The sequence below is a fragment of the Oncorhynchus nerka genome, linkage group LG11 (assembly GCF_034236695.1).
Source record: "Oncorhynchus nerka isolate Pitt River linkage group LG11, Oner_Uvic_2.0, whole genome shotgun sequence".
In the NCBI taxonomy this organism is placed as follows: domain Eukaryota; kingdom Metazoa; phylum Chordata; class Actinopteri; order Salmoniformes; family Salmonidae; genus Oncorhynchus; species Oncorhynchus nerka.
In genome coordinates, this window is record NC_088406.1 from 23,203,442 (window position 1) to 23,220,782 (window position 17,341).

General features: G+C 44.2%; 2 protein-coding genes across 10 annotated transcripts; both read left to right on the plus strand.

The window, feature by feature from the left end:
* Positions 1 to 489: 489 nt before the first annotated feature.
* gpr55a (G protein-coupled receptor 55a) lies at positions 490 to 8,405 on the plus strand. Of its 9 annotated transcripts, none has more exons than XM_065024305.1 (5): positions 492 to 676; positions 2,814 to 3,411; positions 3,979 to 4,094; positions 4,238 to 4,423; positions 6,275 to 8,405. In XM_065024305.1, the coding sequence occupies exon 5, from the start codon at positions 6,279 to 6,281 to the stop codon at positions 7,296 to 7,298; it is 1,020 nt and encodes a 339-aa protein (XP_064880377.1). In that variant the 5' UTR covers positions 492 to 676; positions 2,814 to 3,411; positions 3,979 to 4,094; positions 4,238 to 4,423; positions 6,275 to 6,278; the 3' UTR covers positions 7,299 to 8,405. The 9 variants fall into 9 exon arrangements, with proteins under 9 accessions (XP_029528032.1, XP_064880377.1, XP_064880376.1 ...); XM_065024304.1 differs by having other exon boundaries at positions 2,814 to 2,891; positions 3,271 to 4,094; XM_065024307.1 differs by having other exon boundaries at positions 2,814 to 2,891.
* A 5,522-nt stretch (positions 8,406 to 13,927) lies between these two features.
* On the plus strand, positions 13,928 to 15,245 carry lpar5b (lysophosphatidic acid receptor 5b). Its single transcript, XM_029673903.2, has one exon. The coding sequence runs from the start codon at positions 14,094 to 14,096 to the stop codon at positions 15,006 to 15,008; it is 915 nt and encodes a 304-aa protein (XP_029529763.1). The 5' UTR covers positions 13,928 to 14,093; the 3' UTR covers positions 15,009 to 15,245.
* The last annotated feature ends 2,096 nt before the right edge of the window (positions 15,246 to 17,341 follow it).

Sequence of the window (17,341 nt, forward strand, 5' to 3'; positions counted from 1 at the left end):
AGACAAACATTAATTTTAGTTGGCTCCTGGCAGTGTACTCAAGATATCACCTGGCTGTTCCTGTGGCTCCCTCTAGTGCCTCTTTGTAAAGGATAACATTATATTTCACTGTTTCAGACTTTTCCAGACAGTCTCCCACTCATACTGTATGTGAATGTGTGCATTAGCAATGAGAGTTGTTGGAATCATGATATGATAAAAAACAAGATATACAATTGGAAAACTTTTTGTATACATACAGCTTGGTTTCTTCTAGAAAATACTAAAAGACAAAACTCCAACCTGCGTAGGAAACGTATATAGTTATGTCAATGGGAAACTCCTTCTGTTAACATACACATCTTACAGAGGCAGTGAAAAGGTTGACATGAAAAAACAACAGAGCATGCTAAACCACGTGAGCGTTGCCTAAGCAGAAACTGCTTCCACGGAAGGTGCTCAAACCACACAATACTTGATGACTGTCTTCCTTTAACTATGCAATCTAGTCAACGAAAGCGGCACTAGACTAGAGCAGATTGGGGGGGAGGGGGTGCGTTCAACTGTTTCACAGAGGAAGAAGTAGTGGCATGACAGGCTGTCTATTGTAGGTTAAAGTGTGTCTTACCAAACAAGTATTCAAAGCCAAAAGGTTTGGTTCTAGTTGAGACGAGATAATTATCCCAACACGATTTCGGTGAGTGTTTTTTTTTCCGTAGCCTACTGTAATACTTTTGGACAGGAGTTTTGCTCCCAGTTCGTCACTGCATGCTTTATAGAATTAAAAGCACATCGTACATTTACATTCACCCACGGTTTCTGCTATGCTGTTGTGAGATGTCGTATAATCTTAAATCCTCTAGAGACATTTAAATGTCACTCTCCCTAAAACAATGGAAATACATTTTAAACACGGGCACTTTCTACAATGGGGAAAAATCACACTGTTCAGACCTTTTCAGTAGTGATTCCGTCTCTTTTCAGTGAGTTGGCTCGTTCAACTCAGCTCACCAAAGTCAAGTCAAACAGATTGTGATAGTTTGACTATGATTGGTGTTAAAACAATTCTAATTAAAGGTATAAAGGAAATCATACTCTACCTGAACTACAATGTATTTCAAATGCATTGGTTAGATATGAAAAAGAATGCTATTAAACATTTGCATTTAAAGTATAACTTTTTAATGTATATAAACAAAGTGCATATAAATCTGACCATTCAAAACGAATACAATCTGAACAGCATAATAGAATACTGCACCATATCAACAACAACAAAAATAATGTGCAAAACTGCAGCATCCCACAAATTGAAATAAATGTAACAAAGAAGGATGCTATTAAACATTTGCATTTAAAGTGTAACTTTTTCATGTATATAAACAAAGTGCATATAAATGCAACAATTCAAAACAAATACAATCTGAACAACATAATAATAGAGTATTGCACCATATCAAACAAAAATAAATAACAATGTGCAAAACTGCAGCATCCCACTTAAAACATTAAACTGCTCCCTCTTTATGCTCTCTTCTTTATTGCCATGTTATAACCAGCAGCACATAGCAATGCTGACCATATTTTCTTTTATGAGAGATTTGCATTCAGAAATGCAAGCTGCCTCACATTCGAGGGGCTGATGCGGTTTCTTCTCTCAGTAATTATTTGTCCAGTTTTCGAGAAGACTCTCTCAGAGGGAACGGATGTGGCCACTATGCAGAGTCTCCCTGTCATGACTTTAGTAAGCCGTGGGTAGACAGAGGCCTTGTTCTTCCACCAGGAGGGGCTCCTCAAAATAGGATCAGACCTCCATTATGACATCTGCTGAGGGATTCCTTCGTGCTGCATCCCCAGTTGCTCTCTCGTCAAACAGCTCCACACAGCAGGGTTTTGTGGCACTACTGCTGGTGCTTCTGCTCCATCTGCTCCCTCTTCTTCCTGTTGCCCTGGTGCCTGAGCCAGCTGACTGCTGGGGCTGTCCCTCCCTCTTCCTCCTGTTGCCCTGGTGCCTGAGCCAGCTGACTACTGGGGCTGTCCCTCCCTCTTCTTCCTGTTGCCCTGGTGCCTGAGCCAGCTGACTACTGGGGCTGTCCCTCCCTCTTCTTCCTGTTGCCCTGGTGCCTGAGCCAGCTGACTACTGGGGCTGTCCCTCCCTCTTCTCCCTGTTGCCCTGGTGCCTGAGCCAGCTGACTGCTGGGGCTGTCCCTCCCTCTTCCCCCTGTTGCCCTGGTGCCTGAGCCAGCTGACTGCTGGGGCTGTTCCTCCCTCTTCCCCCTGTTGCCCTGGTGCCTGAGCCAGCTGACTGCTGGGGCTGTCCCTCCCTCTTCCCCCTGTTGCCCTGGTGCCTGAGCCAGCTGACTGCTGGGGCTGTTCCTCCCTCTTCCCCCTGTTGCCCTGGTGCCTGAGCCAGCTGACTGCTGGGGCTGTCCCTCCCTCTTCTTCCTGTTGCCCTGGTGCCTGAGCCAGCTGACTGCTGGGGCTGTTCCTCCCTGCTGCTGAGGTTATTCTTTGAATAGCCTCATCAATCGCTCTGGCATCACTGAAGGCAAACTTCTTAAACCTGGGGTCAAGTGCAGCGGTTTCACATGTCGTATGGTTACATTTGCTTCTCTCTGGCGGCTGGCTGTGATTCGCTGCAGACTCCAACACATGAGTATCATTTTTGAGGTTGTTACATAGCTGAAAAGAGAGAACAGTAACTTATTAGTTCAGGTTCATGCTTTGTCTACTGATACTACATTCTTATTTACGGCTCATATACATATATAATACTGGATTAAATAATGATGTAGTAATAACTGCTTACTGTACCTCTCTCCACTGATCCACAGTGACCTGCTCAAAGGGTTCCAGGACTCTGCACACCTCCTCCACCACCTCCCATTCCTCTTTGGTCAGACATCCAACAGGTGCATTGACAATGGCCAGGGTAGAGATGATGGCATCCTTTGACTCAAGAAACCGCTTCAACATATAAAATGTTGAATTCCACCTTGTAGTTCAGTCTTGTTTAGGCCTCAGCTCAGGCATCCCCATCTGGCGTTGTGTAGACTTTAGTTTTTCAGCACTTATTGTGCTCCTGTTGAAGTATTCCACAGCTGCTTTCACTTTGTCCACAGTGGGCTTCATCACCTTCAGAGCATATCTTACAATCAGGTTGATTGTGTGGGCAAGACATGGATGATGGGTCCATTTAAACATTTTCATGGCTTTGGTTGTTAGCTGCATTGTTGCTGACACAACAGACCTCTTTTCCATCTACTGACATTCTCTGGCCACTCTCAACAGTTCCTCTGCCAAGTTCTCTGAGGTGTGTCTGTCGCTGAACTCAAAGCAGTCCAGAAGACAGCTAGACATGGAAAATCTTCAATGAAGTGACATGTAACTGACATGTAAGAAGTGGTTACCCTTGATGTCCAGCAGTCAGTGGTAAGGCAAACTGCAGTAGCTTTTTGGACTCTTCCCCGCACTGAAGCCTGTGTGCTCTCGTACAGTTGTAGAATAAGTGATTTTGAAAGGGTTTTCTTGCTTGGAATTGTGTACATTGGATTTAGACTATTGCTATAGTTTCTAAAAACCTCTGTCCTCCACGATCGAAAATGGCTGGAATTTGGTGGCAATAATTTTAGCAAATGCAATATCAATTTGGCCTTTGCTACAGACATAGACTTTGGCATAAACTGGTCCATAGAAGACTGCGTAGCTGTGCGTCGCGGAGTAGGCCTACTTGACTGAGTGGATATATCTCCACGTGTGGAGGTGCTGGCTCCACCACTATCACTAGCAGGCCTATTAGTTTCTGGAAGCTCTGCTACAGCTAGCTTCACAGTTGGGTGCACAGTTCGCATACACCGGTGTAGGTTGTGCATAGAACCGGCTTTATATGAGATTTTGTTTTGGCAAATTCTACACTGTGCTCTAACATTGTCTACATTATTAAAATGCATCCAAATGCTACTGTGCTTCCGACTCATTTTCCAGCTGTTGTTTTCACAGCTGTCCTTCTTCTCTCTCCTCGGCTGCTAAGTGTGTGACTGTGAGTGTGTTGGCTCGGCATCACGCATCTTTGGTTCATTGGTTGACACTTCGTGTCTGATTGACAGGAACAACAGGTGAGGCTGTTAGTCTGTGCAGACAGAACAAATGTGTGTGCGCTTGAGCATTTTATTTTTATTTTGTTCTTTGAATTAGTTAATTCTATTAATTTCAATCTTTAATTATTCATATCTTTATTTTTATTTTTTTTTATAAATAGATTCGGCTCTTCTGATATGCGAGCCAGCTCCCAACGTTCACCTACAAGAGCCGGTTCTTAGAGCCAACCAGCCACGTCTTGCTTCCGGACAAGCTAAACACGTTCTTCGCCCGCTTTGAGGATAACACAGTGCCACCGACACGGCCCGCTACCAAGAACTGTGGACTCTCCTTCTCCATGGCCGAAGTGAGTAAGACATTTAAACGTGTTGACCCTCGCAAGGCTGCCAGCCTAGATGGCATCCCTAGCCCCGTCCTCAGAGCATGCGCAGACCAGCTGGCTGGAGTGTTTACGGACATAATAAATCTCTCCCTATCCCAATCTGCTGTCCCCACTTGCTTCAAGATGTCCACCATTGTTCCCGTACCCAAGAAAGCAAAGGTAACTGAAATAAATGAGTATTGCCCCGTAGCACTCAAGCCTGTCATCATGAAGTTCTTTGAGAGGTTAGTTAAGGATTATATCACCTCTACCTTACCTGCCACCCTAGACCCACTTCAATTTGCAATTTGCATCTGTGGACCCCAATAGGTTCACAGACGATGCAATCTCCATCACACTGCACACTGCCCTATCCCATCTGGACAACAGGAATACCTATGTAAGAATGTTGTTCATTGACTGTAGCTCAGCATTCAACACCATAATACCCTCCAAGCTCACCATTAAGCTCGGGGCCCTGGGCCTGAACCCCGCCCTGTGCAACTGGGTCCTGGACATCCGAACAGTCCGCCCCCAGGTAGTGAAGGTAGGAAACAACACCTCCACTTCGCTGATCTTCAACACTGGGGCCCAACAAGGGAAGCATGCTCAGCCCCGTCCTGTACTCACTGTTCACCCATGACTGTGTGGCCACGCACACCTCCAACTCAATCATCAAGTTTGCAGACGACATAACAGTAGTAGGCCCCAACAATGACGAAACAGCCTACAGGGAGGAGGTGAGGGACCTGGGAGAGTGGTGCCAGGAAAATAACCTCTCACTCAACATCAACAAAACAGAGAAACTGATCGTGAACTTCAGGAAACAGCATAGGGAGCAAGCCCCTATCCACATAAACTGGACCGCAGTGGAGAAGGAGGAAAGCTTCAAGTTCCTCTGCGTACACATAACTGATGATCTGAAATGGTCCACCCACACAGACAGTGTGATGGAGAAGACGCAACAGCGCCCTCAGGAGGCTGAAGAAATGTGTCTTGGCCCCTAAAACTTTTACAGATGCACAATTGAGAGCATCCTATCGGGCTGTATCACCGCCTGGTATGACAACTGCACCACCCACAACTGCAGAGCTCTGAATAGGTCGGTGCAGTCTGCCCAACGCATCACCGGGGGCAAACTACCTGCCCTCCAGGACACCTACAGCACCCAATGTCACAGCAAGGCCAAAAAGATCATTAAGGACCACCCAAGCCACTGCCTGTTCACCCCGCTATCATCCAGATTGCGAGGTCAGTACAGGTGCATCAAAGCTGGGACCGAGAGACTGAAAAACAGCTTCTATCTCAAGACATCAGACTGTTAAATAGCCATCACTAGCCGGCTTACACCCAGTTACATAACCCTGTACCTTAGAGGCTGCTGCCCTATATACATGGACTTGTAATCACTGGCCACTTTAAGAATGGAACACTAGTTACTTTAATAATGTGTAAATAATGTTTACATACTGCTTTACTCATCTCGTATGTATATACTGTATTCTATTCTGCTGTATTTTAGTCAATGCCACTCCGACATAGCTCAATCTAATATTTATATATTTCTAAATTATTATATATATTTCTAAATGTATATATATTTCTAAATTCAATTATTTTACTTTTAGATCAGTGTGTATTTTTGCGAACTATTAGATAATACTATTAGATACTACTGCACTGTTGTAGCTAGGAACACAAGCATTTTGCATTTTACACCTGCAATAACATCTGCTAAATATGTGTATGTGATCAATATAATTTGATTGGATTTGTGTCATAAGTGAAAGTGCAATGACATTTATATGCGTATTCTATTTCCCTCTCTGTTTGCAGTAAAATGCCACTGTGTGAAAGGGACGTGTGCTATATACAATGGATTGTCTACGTCCCCACGTTCGTGGTGGGTTTACCCCTCAACCTGGCCACCCTGTGGCTCCTCCTCTTCAGGATCCGTCGATGGACTGAGTCCACAGTCTACCTCAGCAGTCTGATCATCAACGACATCCTTCTCATCTTTTCTCTGCCCTTCAAGATATACGCCTTCGGCCGCACCTGGGGCCTGAGCATGGGCTTCTGCACCTTCCTGGAGAGCCTGGTGTTTGTCAACATCTATGGGAGCATCGTACTGATCGTGTGCATCTCGGGCGACCGATATGTTTCTCTGCGGTTTCCATTCAACGGCAAGCGTCTACGCTCGCCACGGAAGGCTGCCCTGGTATGCCTGGCTGTGTGGGTGACGGTATTCGCTTTCACCACACCCGTCTATGAGCTCCACAACAAAAACACCACTAGCCTGCACAACAACAACGAAACCAGGTGTTTCGAGGGATTCTCCAGGGAAACCTGGGGGAAGAAATGGATCATTGTCGCCATGGAGACGGTATTCACAATCAGCACTGTCACTATGTTGTTCTTCTCGGTGCGCGTGATGCAGATCCTGAGTGACATGCGGCGTCGGAACCCGCTGGACAAGAAGGTGAGGGACAACAAGTCTGTGAAGATCGTCCTGAGCAACCTGGTGGCCTTTATGCTGTGCTTCATCCCGTACCACGTGGCCGCAGTCGTCTACTTCCTGGCCAAGAACGGCACAGAGAACCCAGACGTCATCAACCCCCTCAGAGACTTCGTTCACATCAGCACCTGTCTGGGCAGTGTCAACTGTCTGACGGACGGGGTCTGCTACTACTTCATCCTGAAGGAGAACCTGTTGACTGCCAGCCAGGAGAGGAGGAGGATGTCCACTAGAGGGAACAACGTGGCAAAGCCCGGGGAAATCGACCAGCATCCGATGGACAACATCATGGTCAAGGGACCCAGAGAGACAGGATCAGACAACCAGGTCACTGGAGATCGATAGGACTTGCTAGATAGATGTGGTTTATCGGAGTGGAGTGGAGATTAGGGTGGAGGCGATTTCCCTGTAGGTGGATGGCTATTACCTCTATCTGGGAAACGGAAACTCAGATCACCACAACAGAGAGGAGACAAGTCTCATGAAAGACTCTCGAAGAATGAATGACTGGTGTTAGGTTCTAATTCTCAGAGTAAAAAACTCAAAGGACATTTATGAAAGCTTAACCAAGTTTATTCTGCCCAGAGGGTCAATACAGCTGCATTTAGATAAAAACATTTTCACACAAACACTGATATTTAACTGTTCCTCATAGGCTGAGTCTCCTCCTACCCATCTGTACAAACATCATTCTTTACTGCTAGGCAGGACACTAGTGATACGGGCCATAAACTTTTATTTCTCCCTTAAGGTGACCTGACCTGACCTCAACGCCCCTCCATCACTAATCCACAGCTCTCTCCCCCTATCAATGCCTGCCACATGTAATCGCTTCTGATGGGTGTCACCTTGGGGTCATGATAGTGGCTGCACCAAATTATTGATGTATTACAATAATTGATTATGCTTATGTTGTATGAATAGAAAGGGAAGGGCTATAAGACGCTTCCCCACTACATTTATAGGGTCCTGGACCACAGATGAGCAATATATTCATTATAAGGTTTAATACTGTTCCACAGTTCTTTTCTAGTCTCTGCCTCTTATAAGAAACGGTCTGAGCAGATATGTGAGCCATTGCCGTCAAAACAGAGTGTCTGTGAGAAAGCACCTCAAGGCTAAAAGAGATACATAGACACAGACCCCTGCAGGGGAGTAAAGAGATAGGAGACAAGTCAAACATACCACTGTAAGCCACACGGGAATGGAAATTACTGCTGGGCTATAGTTTTCTCCTGCAAGTTTGTATAACTGTATATGCATGGGCTGGGTCTCATCAGTAGAAGGTGTTGATGTAGGCAGTTACATTACTAGGGGTTGACTGCAAGCATATTAAAGCAACTTTGACCTTTTATATTTTGCAGAACTTACTCTGAAACGTGTGCTGTGTTTCCGTTGTCAACTTCTGTCTGCAATTGCATTAATAAAGGTTTGATTTATTTACTTAAAGAAGATATTGTCTGATTGCTGATTTTACCAATAAGCCAATGATTGACAAGGAACGAGGAACCTTTCCCAACACTTGCACTCAACACATTCCAAGCTTAGTTGCACACACTATATACCTTCCTCCTATAACCATTAACTTCTGGTGTAGACCCTCTAAACAGCACTCCATCAGTGACATGAATAAGTATATTTCATATTCTCAGAACCAAACAGTCCCTCCTCTCGAACAATAGCTTCCTACTGTTCAACTTTCTTAAACTTGGAAATTACTTATAAATGAACAAACAATGATAACAAAACATTCACCGTGAGGTTTACAAACTCAGAGACTTATGGCCTCTGATCTATGATCACAACAAACACAATCTTAATTTCCATCTCTCATCACACAACAAAATGACATTCCAGCTGAAGCTGTTGGCTTCCTCCCCTCCAGCTGGAGCTGCTTTTAGTTTCTCCACTTTCTCCTTCTAGTTCCTAAGAGAGTGATAGCATAAGACTTGGAAAGCAACAAACAGACACACAAAACATAACAGTATTAACCTCTTGAAACTCTGGGGGTGGTATTTCATTTTTGGATAAAAAACGTTCCCGTTTTAAATGGGATATTTTGTCACGACAAGATGCTCGACTATGCATATAATTGACAGCTTTGGATATAAAACACTCTAATGTTTCCAAAACTGCAAAGATATTGTCTGTGAGTATAACAGAACTGATGTTACAGGCGAAACCCAGATACAAATCCAATCAGGAAGTGCCCCATATTTTGAAAGCGCTGCATGCCAATGATTCCTTATATGGCTGTGAATGGGCTACGAATGAGCTTACACTTTCTACGTATTCCCCAAGGTGTCTACAGCATTGTGACGTATTTTTACGCATTTATGTTGAAGAATAGCCGTAAGGGACAACATTGAGCAAGTGGTCACATGATGGCTCCCGCAGAAAATCTTGCGTAAAGTACAGAGGTAGCCATTATTCCAATCGCTTCTAATGAGAAACCAATTGTCCCGGTGGATATATTATCGAATAGATATGTGAAAAACACCTTGAGGATTGATTCTAAACAACGTTTGCCATGTTTCTGTCGATATTATGGAGCTAATTTGGAAAAACGTTTGGCGTTGTAGTGACCGCATTTTCCGGTCGATTTCTCAGCCAAACATGAAGAACAAACGGAGCTATTTCGCCTACAAAAAGAATATTTTTGGAAAAAAGGAACATTTGCTATCTAACTGGGAGTCTCGTGAGTGAAAACATCCAAAGTCCTTCAAAGGTAAATGATTTAATTTGATTGCTTTTCTTATTTTCGTGAAAATGTTGCCTGCTGCTAGCAGGGCATAATGCTAAGCTAGGCTATGATAAACTTACACAAATGCTTGTCTAGCGTTGGCTGTAAAGCATATTTTGAAAATCTGAGATGACAGTGTGATTAACAAAAGGCTAAGCTGTGTCTCAATATATTTCATTTGTGATTTTCATGAATAGGAAAATGTTCTAGGAAGATTTATGTCCGTTGCGTTATGCTAATTAGTGTCAGGCGATGATTACGCTCCCGGATTCGGGTTTGAGAGTCACAAGATTAACAATGTGGTAAGCTATGCATAATTATATATGCATGAAAACCCAACGTCTGAGACCATGACAATTCCCACTTTCTCTTCACCTGACTCTATGCCTCCAGGATACTTTTCTGCTGGATTTCACGAAAATGACAACCCTAAAAAGCCTCTTCATGCTTTTGCCCAATCTTCCCTTTCCGGTCCCATTTTCTGAGAGGTGTTCCCAAGCCATGTCATTTTCACTTTGTTCCCCCATCTCCTCCATTGCCAACTGATAGGCAAGTATGCATCCATAATCAACGCTACATCCTCTTGAGGTAACTCAGCACTGTATATGCTTTCACATCAATGCCTTCAAAATGTTGTTCAGAGTACAATTACCCCAACATCTATTCTCTTTCATATGATGCATTAACCAATAAAGTAGCTAACCCAACCCAACTATGATGTTTAAAGTAGACCAAACCCATCTGCATGTCTACAGTGGAATCTAGTCGCTCTCTCTCTCTTTAGCTCTGCTTCCTCTGTCATGGTGTCTTCAATCTCACCCATTATGCATCTGGACCTCACTTCACGTGAGAACTATGCACCCACCGAGGTGAGATATGACGATCTTTAACGCTGCAGGTGCTGTAAGAAGTACTGTATTTTGGACCAGACCAACACTGTCCCAACACCCCCGCCTGGTCTATCTTGATGTACACTCAATCTCCAGAATTCAGCCCGTGCTCTTAGTTATCTCCAGCTCCTCATGTGCTGCTTTCACCTGAGGATATACACACTGCAAAACATGGGTCATTTCCTGACAACATAGACTCTCCTCCTATGTCAAGATCACTAATATGTGACATTTGAATAACAGCCTCCCCTGTACTCCCATCGGTCTCCCAGTTACCAGTGATCCGGGTCACAGCATCAATGTAAGTTTGCTTTCGTCCCTCTGCATCCAAAGAACATGCATGGGGGTGGAAACATCATGCGTTGGGGCTGTTTTTCTGCAAAGGGACCAGGACGACTGATCCGTGTAAAGGAAAGAATGAATGGGGCCATGTATCGTGAGATTTTGATTGAAAACCTTCCATCAGCAAGGGCATTGAAGATGAAACGTGGCTGGGTCTTTCAGCATGACAATGATCCCAAACACACCGCCCGGGCAATGAAGGAGTGGCTTCGTAAGAAGCATTTCAAGGTCCTGGAGTGGCCTAGCCAGTCTCCAAATCTCAACCCCATAGAAAATCTTTGGAGGGAGTTGAAAGTCTGTGTTGCCCAGCAACAGCCCCAAAACATCACTGCTCTAGAGGAGATCTGCATGGAGGAATGGGCCAAAATACCAGCAACAGTGTGTGAAAAACTTGTGAAGACTTACAGAAAACGTTTCACCTCTGTCATTGCCAACAAAGGGTATATAACAAAGTATTGAGATAAACTTTTGTTATTGACCAAATACTTATTTTCCACCTTAATTTGCAAGTAAATTCATAAAAAATCCTACAATGTGATTTTCTGGATTTCTTTTTCTCATTTTGTCTGTCATAGTTGAAGTGTACCTATGATGTAAATTACAGGCCTCTCTCATCTTTTTAAGTGGGAGAACTTGCACAATTGGAGGCTGACTAAATACTTTTTTGCCCCGCTGTACATGTATTGTGTAAAATGAAGTCCTATGAGTGTCATCTGATGAAGATGATCAAAGGTTAGTGAATATTTTTTATCTCTATTTGTGGATTTTGTGACTCTGGCTGGAAAATCTTTGGCTGGAAAAATGGCTGTGTTTTTCTGTGGCTATGTGGTGATCTAACATAATCGTTTGTGGTGCTTTTGCTGTAAAGCATATTTGAAATCGGACACTGTGGTGGCCAAAAGTTTTGAGAATGACACAAGCGCCAGGACTGTCTCCTAAAGTTGATTCAGCTGCGGGATCGGGGCACCACCAGTACAGAGCTTGCTCAGGAATGGCAGCGGGCAGGTGTGAGTGCATTTGCATGCACAGTGAGGCAAAGACTTTTGGAGGATGGCCTGGTGTCAAGAAGGGCAGCAAAGAAGCCACTTCTCTCCAGGAAAAACATCAGGGACAGACTGATATTCTGCAAAAGGTACAGGGATTGGACTGCTGAGGACTGGGGTAAAGTCATTTTCTCTGATGAATCCCCTTTCCGATTGTTTGGGGCATCTGGAAAAAAGCGTGTCCGGAGAAGACAAGGTGAGCGCTACCATCAGTCCTGTGTCATGCCAACAGTAAAGCATCCTGAGACCATTCATGTATGGTTGCTTCTCAGCCAAGGGAGTGGGCTCACTCACAATTTTGCCTAAGAACACAGCCATGAATAAAGAATGGTACCAACACATCCTCCGAGAGCAACTTCTCCCAACCATCCAGGAACAGTTTGGTGACGAAGAATGCTTTTTCCAGCATGATGGAGAACCTTGCCATAAGGCAAAAGTGATAACTAAGTGGCTCGGGGAACAAAATATCAATATTTTGGGTCCATGGCCAGGAAACCCCCCAGACCTTAATCCCATTGAGAACTTGTGGTCAATCGTCAAGAGGCGGGCGGATAAACAAAACCCCACAAATTCTGACAAACTCCAAGCATTGATTATGCAAGAATTGGCTGCCATCAGTCAGGATGTGGCCCAGAAGTTAACTGACAGCATGCCAGGGTGGATTACAGAGGCCTTGAAAAAGAAGGGTCAACACTGCAAATATTGACTCTTTGCATCAACTTAGTGTAATTGTCAATAAAAGCCTTTCACACTTATGAAATGCTTGGAATTATACTTCAGTATTCCATAGTAACATCTGACAAAAAATATATCTAAAGACACTGAAGCAGCAAACTTTGTGGCATTTAATATTTGTGTCATTCTCAAAACTTTTGGCCACGACTGTATATACCTTCCTCCTAAAACCATTAACTTCTGGTGTAGACCCTCTAAACCTCAGCACTCCATCAGTGACATGAATAAGTATATTTCATGTTCTCAGAAGCCAACACATTTTCAAATCAATCATCCAACCTTCAAGTTAATGTTCCGTTGTATTCTCACTCATCACACCTGTGACCTCATTCAAGTATTGCCCTTTAGGAGGCTGAGATCCATAGAGGTTCCACAGAATATCTCAGAGGGCATATCTAACTCTTAACTAATCTGATCAACAAAAGGCATGGGATTTACAACAATGAGTCTTGTAATTTATTCATACTGAATTGAAGCATATACATAATTATACATTGATCAGATATGGACTGCTCAGATGTAATCCACCCTCTCTCAATCTAGCAGTGGGTTAAAGTACGTTAGTAAAATTACTTTAAAGTACTACTTACAGTAAGTCGTTTTTTGGGGTATCTGTACTTTACTATGCTATTTATATTTTTGACTACTTTTACTTCACTGCATTCCTAAAGAAAATAATGTACTTCTTACTCCATAAATTTTCCCTGACACCCAAAAGTACTCGTTACATTTACAATGCTTAGCAGGACAGGAAAATGGTCCAATTCACTCACTTATCAAGAGAACATCCTTGGTCAGTCCTACTACCTATGATCTGGTGGACTCACAAACACAAATGTTTCATTTCTAAATTATGTCTGAGTGTTGTGTGCCTCTGGAAATCCGTAAATTGAAAACACAAGAAAATGCTGCCGTCTGGTTTGCTTAATATAAGGAATTAAATGATTTACACTTTTACTTGTACTTTTACTTGTACTTAAGTATATTTGAGCAATTGCATGTACTTTTCATACTTAGGTATATTTAAAAGCAACTACTTTTAGACTTTTACTCAAGTAGTATTTTACTGGGTGACTCATTTGAACTTGTTACTCAGAAAGGATTCATGTTCTCAAGAGTCTTCAAATAGATTAGCAGATAGAATGGGAGGCCCTTGGTGAGAAGGAAAAAAGTACCCTCACTTCCTGTTTCAACACCTATTTCAACACTGTTATTTCAAAAACAGAGTTAAGAACAGCTCAACCTTCATACAGACCGCTCTGCTAGGAAGTGGAAACCAGAGCACTGAGTTGCTGGTTTGTCGTGGTTTCTGTCTCTTTTCAGTTCACACGCACAGACACACACAGCTGCGTCTGTCTTAAAAGGAGCAGAGATACAGTACAGCACCATGAACAACACCAACGATACCTTAGAGGACAGCACTCCGGAGCTGAGTTGTGTGAGTGCAGTGTATACAGTCTCTGCCGCAGTGTACGGCTGTGTGATGGTGCTGGGCCTGCCGCTCAACGTTGTGTCACTGTGGATTCTGCTACGCCGCCACGGCCTTAAATCCTCCAGCGCGGTCTTCATGAGCCACCTGGCTCTGTCAGACCTGCTGCTGGTGCTCTCCCTGCCCACCCGGGTCTACTTCTACACCACAGGCAACTGGCCCCTGGGCATCCAGGCCTGCACGGCCACCACCATGCTGTTCCGCAACAACATCCGCTCCAGCGCCGTCTTCATCACATTCATTAGCCTGGACAGGCTGCTGGCTGTGGTCTACCCTCTAAGAACCCGCCACATCCGCACCACCACCAATGCCTGGAGGGCCTGTGTCTTCATCTGGGTCCTGATTGTGGCAGTCAACATCCCAGAGGCCCTCTACTTCATCAGTCAGATGAAGAGCTGTAATGCCACTGACAAATGCTTTGAGTTTACTCAAGAATGTGCCTTGAATGTGCAGATAGCTGGTTACGTGCAGTTTGGGCTGGTATTCGCCATGCTGGGGGTCAACGTGGTCTCCACCACCATGGTGTCCTGGACGCTACACAGGCACCTCAGCGATGCTGCCATGGTCAACAATAAGATGAATGTCATGCTGATCTTCACCATCAACCTTCTGATGTTTATTGTCTTCTTCCTGCCCTCCTCCATCGTGCTGATGCTCAAAATCAAGCAGGCTATCATGCCCATGTTCTGTCTGGCCAGCATCAACTGTTGTCTAGATCCACTGTTGTACTACTTCTCTTTAGATGCTTTCTGGAAGACGAAAGAGCGTTCTGACATAGAGGTTTCACTGGCCAGATCACACGAAAGTAGATAAGGGAGGACACAGTGAGAAACGACTACCGGTGAAGATAGTTTGAGGTAACTGCGTCAACATGTGTTCCGAAATATTCCACAATTTATAGTTAAATGTTCAATTCTATTTTACCAAACAGCATTTGTTTTCTTGTTTTGTAACAGTTCAGCTCTTCTTCTGTAAGTTGAATTGCACCCATCTGTATGTTTAAGATGTGCTCATATAATAGTTTTATTTAATAAACACTTTACAACCGTATCTTCGTGATTTTGATCGTTAATAAGACTGAAGTCATTGACATTTACTGAATGTAGGTTTTGTTCGACTACAGTCCCTTTTCCAAAAGTACTGACAATAACTAAGGCTTTCAATTCTGCTTTCATCCACATGTAGGGCCGGGTGCCCAACATTTCCCACTGTTGAGTGGTTCAAACATCAGACAGTCATGTGAATTTGTTGATAATTCATGCAGGCAGCAGCAACCATCCAACAGCTCAGAGCCCTGCCACATGGAGGGGCATCTGTGTCCACGATATATGACAGACAGACTATAAATAAGGAGTCACTATGGAGTTTAGTACAGGAAAGCCAGTGTAATGATGGCATGCAAATAAATTGATCCTTTGAGCCATTGTCTTCCAACAGGTGGGGTCACTCCTTTGCAACGCTTATTTTTATTTTATTTTTTATTTCACCTTTATTTAACCAGGTAGGCTAGTTGAGAACAAGTTCTCATTTGCAACTGCGACCTGGCCAAGATAAAGCATAGCAGTGTGAACAGACAACACAGAGTTACACATGGAGTAAACAATTAACAAGTCAATAACACAGTAGAAAAAAAGGGGAGTCTATATACAATGTGTGCAAAAGGCATGAGGAGGTAGGCGAATAATTACAATATTGCAGATTAACACTGGAGTGATACATGATCAGATGATCATGTACAGGTAGAGATATTGGTGTGCAAAAGAGCAGAAAAGTAAATAAATAAAAACTGTGGGGATGAGGTAGGTGAAAATGGGTGGGCTGTTTACCAATAGATTATGTACAGCTGCAGCGATCGGTTAGCTGCTCAGATAGCAGATGTTTGAAGTTGGTGAGGGAGATAAAAGTCTCCAACTTCAGCGATTTTTGCAATTCGTTCCAGTCACAGGCAGCAGAGTACTGGAACGAAAGGCGGCCGAATGAGGTGTTGGCTTTAGGGATGATCAGTGAGATACACCTGCTGGAGCGCGTGCTACGGATGGGTGTTGCCATCGTGACCAGTGAACTGAGATAAGGCGGAGCTTTACCTAGCATGGCCTTGTAGATGACCTGGAGCCAGTGGGTCTGGCGACGAATATGTAGCGAGGGCCAGCCGACTAGAGCATACAAGTCGCAGTGGTGGGTAGTATAAGGTGCTTTAGTGACAAAACGGATGGCACTGTGATAAACTGCATCCAGTTTGCTGAGTAGAGTGTTGGAAGCAATTTTGTAGATGACATCGCCGAAGTCGAGGATCGGTAGGATAGTCAGTTTTACTAGGGTAAGCTTGGCAGCGTGAGTGAAGGAGGCTTTGTTGCGGAATAGAAAGCCGACTCTTGATTTGATTTTCGATTGGAGATGTTTGATATGGGTCTGGAAGGAGAGTTTGCAGTCTGGCCAGACACCTAGGTACTTATAGGTGTCCACATATTCAAGGTCGGAGCCATCCAGTGTGGTGATATTAGTCGGGCATGCGGGTGCAGGCAGCGATCGGTTGAAAAGCATGCATTTGGTTTTACTAGCGTTTAAGAGCAGTTGGAGGCCACGGAAGGAGTGTTGTATGGCATTGAAGCTCGTTTGGAGGTTAGATAGCACAGTGTCCAATGACGGGCCGAAAGTATATAGAATGGTGTCGTCTGCGTAGAGGTGGATCAGGGAATCACCCGCAGCAAGAGCAACATCATTGATATATACAGAGAAAAGAGTCGGCCCGAGAATTTAACCCTGTGGCACCCCCATAGAGACTGCCAGAGGACCGGACAGCATGCCCTCCGATTTGACACACTGAACTTTGTCTGCAAAGTAATTGGTGAACCAGGCAAGGCAGTCATCCGAAAAACCGAGGCTACTGAGTCTGACGATAAGAATATGGTGATTGACAGAGTCGAAAGCCTTGGCAAGGTCGATGAAGACGGCTGCACAGTACTGTCTTTTATCGATGGCGGTTATGATGTTGTTTAGTACCTTGAGTGTGGCTGAGGTGCACCCGTGACCGGCTCGGAAACCAGATTGCACAGCGGAGAAGGTACGGTGGGATTCGAGATGGTCAGTGACCTGTTTGTTGACTTGGCTTTCGAAGACCTTAGATAGGCAGGGCAGAATGGATATAG